The sequence below is a fragment of the Panonychus citri genome, unplaced genomic scaffold, assembly GCF_014898815.1.
Source record: "Panonychus citri isolate SS breed McGregor unplaced genomic scaffold, ASM1489881v1 Contig00143, whole genome shotgun sequence".
Lineage (NCBI taxonomy): Eukaryota > Metazoa > Arthropoda > Arachnida > Trombidiformes > Tetranychidae > Panonychus > Panonychus citri.
The window spans coordinates 867,092-880,028 of NW_026515548.1; the positions used below are offsets into that span (position 1 = coordinate 867,092).

At 30.1% G+C, this 12,937-nt stretch overlaps 1 protein-coding gene across 1 annotated transcript in view; it reads left to right on the forward strand.

Moving 5' to 3' along the window:
* Positions 1-12,937, forward strand: part of LOC128396341 (homeotic protein antennapedia-like) — a 35,230-nt gene that overhangs the window by 5,102 nt on the left and 17,191 nt on the right. The window contains 3 exon segments of the mRNA XM_053356915.1: positions 3,353-3,935; positions 3,938-4,137; positions 5,509-6,047. Of these exon segments, the coding sequence (XP_053212890.1) occupies positions 3,798-3,935; positions 3,938-4,137; positions 5,509-6,047 (877 nt within the window). The 5' untranslated portion in view covers positions 3,353-3,797.

Sequence of the window (12,937 nt, forward strand, 5' to 3'; positions counted from 1 at the left end):
GACAATAAGTTCTCTTCTTCTTCTTAATCTTCATTGTCTTCATCACTTGATTACGGTATTTCATTTTCTTTTTCCATCATTAATTAATCTTCCATAGTCTCTTTTTCCTCTTGTATCTTATTGGGAACATTTATCTTCCCATTTGATAATGTTTTTCTCCATTAAATCGCTTTTTCATCATCACCATCATCATCTTTATCCTTATCGGTCAATCTAATCTAATCGCTTTCTTTGTTATCCTTTTCATGAGATTTATTATCATTAATCAAGGTTTGCTATTTATTTGTAATCACATAATAATAATTCAGAGCTTCCATTCAGGCGTAATTTATTATTGGTGAGTTTGATTAGATGATCAGGAAGATGATGTTGTTGTTGCTCGATTATCATCATGATTATGATGACAAAGGATTTCGGTTCTTCAGTTATAACCTATAGCAAAGAAAAACAGTAATAAAATCGATGGAAACTTCGCCAACGCCCTTTTCTCATCCACCCACTCGCTCTCTCTCCCTCTCTCTTTATCTTCCATATATTATCATCATCATCATCCTTCATCTTTTCCAATGTTACACTTTTTGCATTACAATTTGCAAAAAGCATCATTCTCAACATACATTGAGAATATCAAATGATGATGATGATGATGATAGTGACAAGGCGTTGAGAATTTGAAAAAATTCAAAAATCATGTCATATTAGGCGTGGTTATCTGAAATTCTGACACAATCTCATCATGAGTATTGATAAAACATGATAATCAACATCATCTCCATCACTTTACATGTTTAATATCAAAAGTTTATCTTAAGTTTAATCTCATCTTCTTTATCATTGAGGTTTGTCTTCGGGTCGTAATGATTAATAACCTTTTCATTTTAATGATTTAATCATGATTGTAATTGATTGTCTTCAATTAAATGCACCAACAATCATGATAATTGCTGTTTCTTCAACCCTTTAACTTTTAATTGTAACTTCACCAATTCTAATTCAATTTACTACAAGTACTTAAACATCCTGACAATTTAATTAATGTCAACTAGCAATTGTAATCATTTAATTATTCATAACAATATAACCATTTACACATTTGTCTTACAACTGCAAATTAAACAGTGACAAACAATTAAATTGGTTCAACAAGATTCAGATGAAATTAAGTGACAAATTAATGAAAATAAATATCATATTACCCAAACAATTTAACTTTAATTTTCAAGCTAATTATCAACTAAATCGCTAAATTGGATTATCATTAACATGGCAACAGATATTTATCATTAGCTAAGGACACTCCTGGTTTAGGATTAACTTGAAACCTTGTTTATAACTTAATCTAACAACCTTATTACCTTAAAAAAAAGACTTCAACTGTTACTGATTGTGGATGATGATGATAATGATGATGATGATGATGATGATGATGATACAAGGTAAAGGTAATTTTTCATCAATTTCCATCGTGTCTTCATCATCATCTCCAATAGATTACCACAATCTCGTAATCTCGTTGGTGAAGGTGTGTTGCCTTACCAATTGAGATCGAAGCTATAAGATAATAAGAAATTGAAAAGTTTTCTTATTTTCTTTACCAACTAATCAAATTATCTTGATCAAATTAACAATTTGAATGTTTACCAAATCATTTACCAGATTCTCATTCAAGTTATCATGCAACTTTTGTTGGAATATCAAATAAGACTCATAATGATGATGATAATTATACAGTAGTCAAGGTAACCAAAGAATGAGCTGTTCCTGGTCTGTGTTGATCGATATACAATCAATATCCAACCGAAGGTAAATTAACTTTCATGGAAAAAGGTTTAACTTGAACGGCTTTTAGGTAGACACTGTGCACGGAAAAAGGCCCAATGCTTATTGCCTCTCGCTCTCTCTCTCTCTCTCTTCTTGCAATTACCTTGTTTTTTACAATCAATGAGAAGAACAGAAAAAGAGTAAAAAACAGAAAAGAGACTGAAGATATTGAAGAAACTGTCATTTCTCTAGTTACTTTCGTCTGTCTGTCTTCATCTTCTTTGGATCTTTTTTTTACAATATTACAGTTCCAAGAAAAGAGCATCTCAAGCTCATGGGAGGGCATCTTCATCTCATCATCTTCTTCATCTTCTGCCTCTTTTTTTCTCTCTCTTTCTCTTTGCTTCATCACTTAAGTTTATCTTTCATTCTCCATCTTCATCTACAGTTGTCTCTTAGTTTTTTCGTTACTTTTTTCCACCTCTACTTCATCTTCATCATTTGTAGCATCTTCAACATCCTCTTATCTTTTTCTCTCTTTCCTCTGATTTATCTCATGTTTTTTATTCAAGAAAAATGTTCACCCCAATTCCCATTTAGTCAATTAATCAAAACAGAAAAAAATTCCACCAGAATCTTCATCATTTCCCCTCATGTATTTCATGATGAATAATGATTGTTGCTTTTGTTTCTCAATTTGTGAAACAGAAAAAGATTTATATTAACAATCAGTCAACAATTCACAGTTATCATTACAATTTTATCAATTCATTATTCTTGATGCTGTTTTTAGTATTTCATCATCAATATTTCCCATGATGATTTCAAGATACTGAAAGAGATAAATTCAGTCATGTAAGATGATCAATGTAAGAGGGAAAATTGAAGATAAGTTGAATTTTTTTTTCTTCTTCTTCTTTTCTAATCATACAATTAAAATCACCAAGGAAAACCTTCTCATTCCTTTACACAATTAACTTTAATTACAAAGTTTTCAGCAATTTAAAAATGTTTCACAAGCTCATGCCCAAAGTTTTCCGAGTCTCCTCCTTGAAATCTCATGATGAATTTTCATGAAACCTGAAACTGAATAATATTAATAATGATTAGATTGAAGAAGATGAATATACTCAAGGCTCTACTTTCCGTCTTCAATTTTCATCGATGATAATATTTTAATAATAAAAAGATATTAACTCAATTCTGATACGATGAATGAATTAGGAAAACTGAGAGAGTAAAATAATTCCAGTCTCGAATTTTCTTCTTCTTCATGGTGAATAAACTTGAGAACCATTGAATTTGTTGCAATTTCATGCTAATTTATTTCCAAATCAATCTTAAAATGGCCTCAGCACGCAGCCACTTTAAAGGTATAACATGAGAACGCGCAAAATCAGGCCACCTTCAGCCAATCGAATTGAAGTTAACGCCAAAGTTGAAAAGAGAAAAAATTGTTCTAAAAGTTTTCAATGTTCCAAAATGTTCTAGAACTGATTGATTCAGTTCGATGAAAATCTAATTCAATCTACTTTTTCTTACACATTCATTGATTAATTTCTTTTACTTTTACTCTTCCCTTTTCCAATAGAAACCATTCAGATACAGTTGAGGATAATTATCGGAATCAAAAGGAGTTTCAAAGAAAATTATCAATTCTCAATTCTCAATTCTAGACTCAATTATATTCCATGTTGATTGTGATCTTACCTTTATATGTGTTCATCAATTTAAATGGTAGTAATTAATTGCTACACAACTAATTAGGAATCATTAGTTGTAAAGCCAAAAGTTTTACGGATTTGCGATTATTCATCAAATAATTAATGTATAAGAATAATTAACGATAATAATTTATATTATATACTCTTCTTTAAAAGTAAATCATAATAATATTACAAAATAATTAATAGTTCAAAGAGATAGATAAGTTAATATAATAGTAGTAATTATAATTATTAATTTATAAAAGTAATAGTATTGTAATTAATTTGAATTAGTTATCAAAAGGTGACATTTTCAACAGGTAAACAATCATGTGTGATATGAGTTCATATTTTACAAATACATCGGCTTATGGTCCAGCTTCAAATGGACATGATAGTTATGCAAGTGAAGCTCATCATCATCACTCACTCTCTCAGTGTCATGAAAATGGACGAGTACCTGGACCAGGGGAGGAGGAGGTGGTGGTGGTGGAGGAACTGGACATTATGCTAACTATCAGCAAATGCAATATTCACCTGGTTTAACATCATCTTCATCAACTTCATCATCACAACATCAACAACAACCTCCACCACCTCATCCACGTTTTCCTCCTTTCGATCGGTTAACACTCAGGGAATTGGAAGCGACCAATTCTCATGAAGTTAAGTAAGTAATCATGATAATTGATATGGAAAAATATTCACTTATTAAGTTAATCACTTTAATTGTTACCTTCAATTTGATGAAAAAGTGAAAATCAATTGATTCAAATGTTAACCAATCGATGGCAGCACATTGAGAACAGTAAATTTCATTCAATTGTTGAATTAAATTGCTTTTTAAATGCCAATTAAAAAAGCATGATCACAATTAATTGATCACCTTTAATGATTTTCATATTAAAACAAAACCTTAACAATTGAAATTCAAAAGAAATCAATTCAAAGAATCAATTGAAAACTCATCAAGTGACAATTAACCTTTCAAATGAAAATCAATTACTTTAAATCAATTTAAAGGTTAATGATGATATCAGATTATAACAAAGATAATCACTTGATGATTACAATCAGTTACTAGGAATGATTGTTGATTAATTTCTTAATGATTGGGAAAAAAAATGTTGATAATGATTAAAACTTGGCAACGATTAGATTTTAAAATGAGAGATTCAATTGTAGTTAAAAATCAACTCTAATTGGGACAATTTAACTTATCACTTAGAATCCTTATTGGTTTTGCCTGAAGCTATGGAAAAGAGTTTACTGTTAAGAGAGTGAGTATCATTGTCCAGTTGAGAAAGACAAAAGCTAAAGGGCTTGACCTCTTCATCCTTTTTGTTGACTTTTGACTTTTCAATCCTCTTTAACCTCTAACGGAACTGATTATCCTTTTGTTTATTATCCTTGGAAAAGTTTTCTAAACAAAATTGTTACTCGAAATTGTCTAACTTTTGAAGCTTTTCTTTCTGCTCGTTGATTATGAAAGACTGGACATTGGTCAGTTTGAGGCATAAACAGAGGGAAAAGGGTAACTTGAAACTCGAAGGGCAATAAAAGTGACCAGGTTCATTGCAGAAATGCAAGAGAGCAGAAAGTAAAACATTAGCACGTTAAAAAGTAAACAAATGATTCGCCTTGTTGAGCAATAAGCGAATTGCAAAATGATGTTAATTGTGTTGATGATAAGATTTAGTGAGTAGCATTTAGATTGCATTTAATAACAATCAACATTTGGGTTACTTAACCAGAAAAAGAGCAGATAACTTTTTAAACCAAAGTTAATTGCTCAAAATCTAGTTAATTGATTATATTCACTTAGTTGTTTCCTTTTCCTTTAATTGATTAAATTGTTTGATTAGATTGACAATTTCTCTTGATAAGATTGTCTAATTTTGTGGACGTTGGAAAGGAAAAGGTTTTCATTTGATCAGTTGAAATTCTGGTTACAACAATTAAACTTGATTATCCAAATTAGTTAATTATCGTTCCTTATTTTTTTTGATTGTTCTTTAATTGTTCCTCTAATATTTAACAGGTACGAACCTTCAACTATTCCATATTATGGTTGTTCAGGTAATGGTCCATCGGGTCCACCGCCACCTCATCCTGCTGGTCCTCCGCCTCAGGGAAATCATCAGACAACTGTATCTACAATACCACCACCCCAATTATCATCTCCACCACACCAACAACAATCAACTGTATCTCAAGCCCAACAGGCTCAACAACAACAACAATCAGCTCAATCGTTAACATCACTCTATGATTGTGGTGTTGGTGGAGGCGGTGGTGGCCCTAGTCGAGGTCACAGTTTAACACCTCCTCATGATCCAACAAATCAACAATATGTTAGCTGTAAAATTCAACAAATGGGTTATGGTCATCCTCATCCTAGAGATTTAATGACCGATCCACAGAGTCACATGTTACAGGTATCAGGTTCATCTCCGCCGCCGATGCCTGTCAATCAAAGTGGCAATCAAATGTATCCTGGTCCAGTAGAAAGTCCTGGTGAACCAAACTCAAGTTCATCAATGGGCAAAAATTATTTCCCTTGGATGAAAAGTCAATTTGGTGAGTCGTCACAATTTTTATCTTCATATTTACATAATCATTGATTTGAACCAGAAAAACTTTTCTCAACATTTGAAAAACTTTCGTACTTTTCAATCCTCGTGTCTCCATCTATCATCAGTCGAAGTAAACTTTGTACTTTATACTTTTAAAAGTTCATGTGAATTTCCGATCACTTGATTGAAGAACTAATTTGCTTTTCATTAATCAACAATTAAGAAAAATTTACTTAATAGCTAAGTGTTTGTGGGACAATTAGCTGGATTAAAACTTTGCTCGACTTTAAATTCATTAGTTGTTTCAATTTGCTTTCTGAATCAATTTCCACTCTCAACAACAATTAGAAATTCATTAGCTCATAAACAGGACTTTAATTGCTCTCATCCTCAATCCTAATTAAGAAAGGATTAACATCTAAATTATGCATCATATTGATTATTGAGAAATTATTTTGAAATTGATTTTAAAGTAACTTTAGATCAACTTTTAGTCCATAGATCGCAGCACATTCCTGGTTAAATTTTCTATCAATTTGATTTAATATCACAATTAGAATATTGTTTTTCTTCAATTCCTTCATCATAAGAACTGAATTATAACACCATGAATTCATAGATCAAATTAAAGATGCAATTAACTGATATCAGTCCATTAGAATGTCAAATGATCAAAAATTGTCCAATTTCCATCACATAGATGGCGCTGTTTGTAAAAAGTTTCTCAATGAAATTGGATCATAATTAAAGCTCCGAATTAAATTAATATTGAATTATAGATGATGATCCGAGGTAATTTAGATGTAGAATACATTGAAAAGACAATAATGATGATGAGGACGAAGAAAATCAATAGAAAGATGAATGATGTTTTTGTTGAATGAACTTTTTTTTCATCTTTTGGGGAAAAAAAAGTTGAGCGTTGATACTTTACAATTGGACAAATGATTAGAGCAATTAGTTGATTATAATGAATATAATGTAGAAACTATTGTGGTTAGAAGTGATTGTTTAATGATAAAGTGCCAGTGAGCATCTTCCCGGTTGATAAAATAATAATATTATTAGATAATAATATTTATCATTTTAATAAATTATAATCATTATTTCAGTTGAATGGTGTTTTTGTCCTTGTTGATTAATGATAATAACTTTTTCTCATCCTCATCCCATTTATTTTCATCTTTTCCTATGGAAGTGGAAATGAAAAGAGATACATTTTCATCATATTTTAACCAACTGAGAGATTGAGATAAAAGGGGAAAGAGTAAATGTGGTTTGGGTGGGGTGATTGTTGGAATAGACTGAGAATCCAACTGAGTTTCTTGTTTCATGATGAGCTCAGTGGAAAACTCTTGTCAATGGATAAGAGGTCCACTTACAAGATTATCAAGATTGAGATGATAATGATTATTATGATGTTGGGTGATTATTATCATTATGATGATAGAAGTAAAGTGATCATGATTATCTTCATGATGATCATCTCTTTCAAGTCAATTTCATATAAATCATTTTCTTCAGATTCTCATGTGTGTTTGTGTACACCATGAGCCCCATGTTTATAGTGTAAATAAACAAAAGTGTAAATTTATATATCAGAAAATGATGATAATTATGATGATATCGTTAATCATTGAGATGAGAAAATGCTAATCAACAATTTTTTCCCTTCTTTCGTTTTCATCTTCTCACTGATAACTAGTTGTAATTTAGAATCATTCATTTTCATCTAGCACTCGAAAAAAATAGAGAAAAGGTTCAATTTCCGTTTTCTTCTCTCTCTCTCTCACTCTCTCACTCTTTTATCTTTATCTTTATCTTCATCTTTCCAATGTAATAATCGTCCTGATAATCATTATTTATTCACCAAGATGATACTTCTCTTACCTTTCTTATCCCAGAGTTTTATCAAATGCTACAATCAGATTAGTTGAGAGCTTCTGTTCAGTTTGAAAAGCTCAAAGTCTTTGGATAATAATGATAATATAGAGCAAGAAAATTCCAAGAGTATGAAAAATACAGAGAAAGAGAGAGAGAGAAAAGTAAGATGAAGATGAGGATGGAGAGAGGATGAAAGAAGGAGGAAAAACAAAGTTTATCAGATTTTAGTCCTATCTTTGATATTAAATATGTATAATATCATCCATAAGTTATCATCTTCATCATCATCATAATCATCTTCTGTTTCTAATTATTTTTATCTTCCTTTGCCACTCTCTCACTCACTCATTCACTCATTGAATTAAGCATCAAATTAAGTGCTGCTGTTGCTTTAATTGAAAAAAAAATCTCACTGAAAAAAGCAAAAGCTTATTAATAATGATGAAGGATAAATCCAATTCCAATCATGATAATGATATTTTCCTGACCAAACCTTAATTTCTGGTACCTTTTTTACACCTTAAATGTATTATCATTATCATTACTTTATTATCTTATTAAACTTTACTTTTCTTGTTAGATTTCAATCAAAATTATCAAATTAATGAAAGAGGGATCATCAATGGGGTGGGTATGTATAGTCCTTATAGTATTGATGAAATTCATTATGAGAGTTAAATTGTTACACAATTAAAATTGTTAATTGATAATTGTTGGTAATTTACAATAATTTGGTTTACCTGGGTGATAGATTAGTTTTATCATGATGGTTTCCCTGATATTATCATGTTGATGGCGTGGATCACCTGATGATGATGATGATGGGAAATGATAAGAAGCCAAACCATGTAATGATATTTAATTGGAATTACTTTTTACCATGTAGACCATTTATCATGTTCATTGATGATAATTATTGAACCAGATCACATGGTGATGGTGATAATGATAACAGATTGATGATGTTTTCAGGCAAAAAGATAATTGAATTTACTGAATGAATGTATTAAATCAAATAAGGTGGATAATTAAATTTGACACAGAAATGGGTTGGCTCATGAACCAGGGGAAATGGGATAATTCATGATTCCAAAGGTTATTTATCCTCATTAATCAACCCTTAGATAATAATGATAATTAACCAAACAATTGACCGATTTAATTTGAATTCAATTGTTTGAATTGAATTTTTATTTTTATTTTTTGTTTTGTTTTATTTTGTTTTCAACTGTTTTCATGAAATTCATTGATTGAAATGGAATCACTATCATGATGGTTATTATTATTACTACTAATTGAATGTTAATTATCAATTAAATTCAATGGACCAGATAAATTTTTGATCAAATTAACAATGAAAAAGTAAAACACTCTGTTAATATTGTTATTGGTAAATCAACAATTTACCTATCAATTGTTAATACAGTTGGAGAAATGAACTAAATTCATTGTATCAACAATCAACTTTCGTGGCTCATTATTTGTCCAATTTCCCATGAAACCAGTTCCAAATGAGTAGCCATTAACCCAACATGATAAGAGTTACAATATAATACTAAAGACTAATAATAATAATAGAAACTAATGATGATAATAATAATCATGATGATAATGATTCTGATAACACTTGAAACGAAAACAAAAGACTGAATTGGAATGAAAGTTGGAATAGAAAAATTTAAATTCGAAAGAGAAAAAAAAATCAATCCAACTTTTAGAATTTGAATAATCAAAATATATACATGATAATGAACATGGAATTTTTAATAAATGAGAATCGGGAGATTGGAGGGTGAAGTATACATGATATGAGATTCGGTGAAAAGGGAAAAGAGAATGAAAAATTTTTCTATTGTAAAGTTTTTGAAAAATATTCCAAAGTTGTAATGAGTTCTATATATGTATTATGGAAGATGAATATTCGGTTATTTTTTTTTCTTTGTATAGAAAAAGTTCATTTTTGAGAAATGAATTTGCACCATGTTTATCTGGTTACTTTCAGACCAATAATTCAGGGAGATTATTCATTTCAAACTGTAAAAAGTTATTAATAATGAATGAAAATTTTTCATTCTCTTCTCACAAAACATTAACCTTATTGTTAACCATTAATTTCATGGTGAAAAATGTTGATTCTGTTTTTAATTCAGGAAGAAAAAAAAACTTTCTCTCTCCATTATCATGAGACTGAGAAATAAATTGTTATAATTCTGTGTTACAATTGATGATAATTCAGAATTAACCATATCTTCACTTGCTATTCTTAATTTCAACTTTCTCAGGTTTCAAAAAACTTTCTATCGTTTAGTTTTTACCATGAAATTTTTCACCCAAACAGAATTTACATTGCTAATGGAGCCTCAACATACCGATATCACTTTTCTCACCCTTTCCCCTTTCAGAATAATTGTTTACTGTTATTTTTTTTCAATTCGAGTTGATGCAACTTGAACCTCTCCCTCTCTCTCATTTTAGATCCAATTATCATTCATCCTCACTGAATTATGTTCATTCTGCTTCTGATTTGATGCATTTTCATGCAAACTCATGCATCTCCCATGAATCTTGATTCACCCTCGATCTTTCAATGCTTTGCCACTTCCATCATCATTATCATCATTACTTAATAGTCTCAAACCTCAAAAGGTTATCAAGTAAACTTTTCTCATTATCGTTTTCGATTGTTATTGTTCAGTTTGATATTCAGAACTTTTTTTGCTTCCCTCATTCTCGATGCTGGAAATTGAGTTATTTTAATATTTTTCTTTGTTGTTATTTTTTTCTTGCTTCTCAATGGATTGAATTTTCATGAGCCTGAAGGGTGGAGAAGATTCTGCATGATGATAATATTGATGAGAATGAATTTTGCAATTTCCTTTCTCTTCACTTTTTGCATAGTTGAACATGAAATGTTCTGTGGAAAAACATTTTCTTCTGTTAATCAACTTGAGAATTGAGAATCTAAAGGATTGTAGATTAGATACTAAGCTTGGAACTTTTTTTTTCGCTTTCTCATGTTATATTTTCTCTCCTTTAATATCTAATTATTATTATTACCAAAAAATTATGCTAATTACAAATATAATCAAAGTTATAATGAGAAATTTTCAACAAAGAGGCTTTTTCGTTGAATTATATTGAATTCCTGTGGGTATTGGTGTTGATATCATTGCTTTTATCTATATCATGAGTTCCCTCGTTCCAGTGAGAATGTTAAACAAGAATTTTCTATCTATATGTTTACCGATGGATTTGAAATTCACCCTCACCATAGGAAAAGATTATCAACTTTGGGAGTGAGAAGAAAAATATTTTTCTTCAATAATCCTGGTTATGAATTTTTCAACACTCAGAATTCAGGATTAAGGTTAACATTTATCATCAAAATGTTGTATCTTTTACAGAATTGTTTTATTTTCACTGTTTTCGAATTGATTTAAGTAGGAACTTTGAAACTTTTTTTTAGATTTACGATGTGGTTTATAAAGTTATCAAGAAAAATATTCGATGACATCGATTCTGATTCTGCAATCTGATAAATACAAGAGATCAGTAGGATTCTTATATTTTTACCTATTGATTACACTTGCAACTAATTTTTAGGTTTTTTTTTGCGTTGATGAGAATACAATCAAATCAACCTTATCGGGGAGATTCTAATGATTAAATAAACAGCTTCGTGACTAATTCAATCTATTTGAGTGAATTTTGGTTCGTTTTTGATTCTAACCTTTTCTCTTTCTGTCTCTTGAATTGTATCTCTAGAATATTAGTATTCCTCCCATTGGTCATAATTCAATAATATTCTTGTTTCAATTGATTCTCAACCCAATATTCAATATTCTGGTTGAATGTTAATGTGTTGTGATAAATATGATAATCTAAATGAAAGAAAAGAGAGAAAAACTATCGCTTTTACTTTGCTTTTGCTTTTCTATCATTTTCATATTTTCTCTTTTTCTTTTTCCTTTTTTTCTATTTTTCATCATCATTCTAATCTTCTCCTTCTCCTTCTTTCTCCTTCTTGTTCCTTTTCCTTCTATTCCTTTGGTGTGTGTGTACTTTTGGTGAAAGGGGAAGGTGATAAGAGTTATGGGTTAGGGTGGTGGTAGAAATAGTGGTGGAAATAAGAGTATGAGAATTGATGATTGAATAGATGGAAAATAAGAAATGAAAGAGTAGAAGGCGGAGGAAAAGGAGAAGAAAGAAAGAAAGAGAAGAGAGAGGAAAGAGAAAGATGAATATGAGAGATGAGAGATGAGAGATGAAAGATGATGAAGATGAAGAAGAAGAAAATGAAATAAGAAGATGGGGTTGAGAATATTGTGTTTACTGATGTTGTAAATTCTGTACAATATTCTGAGAATTAATTTCTTTTTGCTTCTCCTTTTTTCCCTTCTCTTACTTTCTCTTTTCTTGATATTCTTTATGAGAAAGTGTCAGAACTGATAAATACTCACAATATTTCAAAATGTCTTAGAATCACATTTAGCTTAAAGGAAGCGAAAAAAATAACATCCACCAAACTGAATCATTCAAAATTGCTTTTCATTGTAAACTCATAAAACTTTCTCCTTTCTCTTCTCTTATCACCATGATCATGATCTTGATCATCTTCCTCTTCATCCTCATGTTGAGTTTTCTTTTCTTGATATTTTCATATTTATCAGATGAAATAAATTCCAAAAATTATTTCCTATCTCATTTCTAATCTATAATATACCTTCAGTCTTATTAATTAATCTCCAATACCTTGAGCCATTCTTATCTATAGTAAACAATCAGATTCCATCAATCGATATTAATATACTACCAACGTCAATTAAACTACTAATTTAATTGTTTCAAATTCATCTTGATGGTTATCGTTTAACTTGATAAACTTTCCGATTCAACCAAGTGTAAGGTGTTGGTAAACATTCATTGAAATTGACCCTCTTTCCGGTTAATTGGACTGTAAAGTATCATGATGATGCTCATCATCATCATGATGATCATCTTCATTTGAAA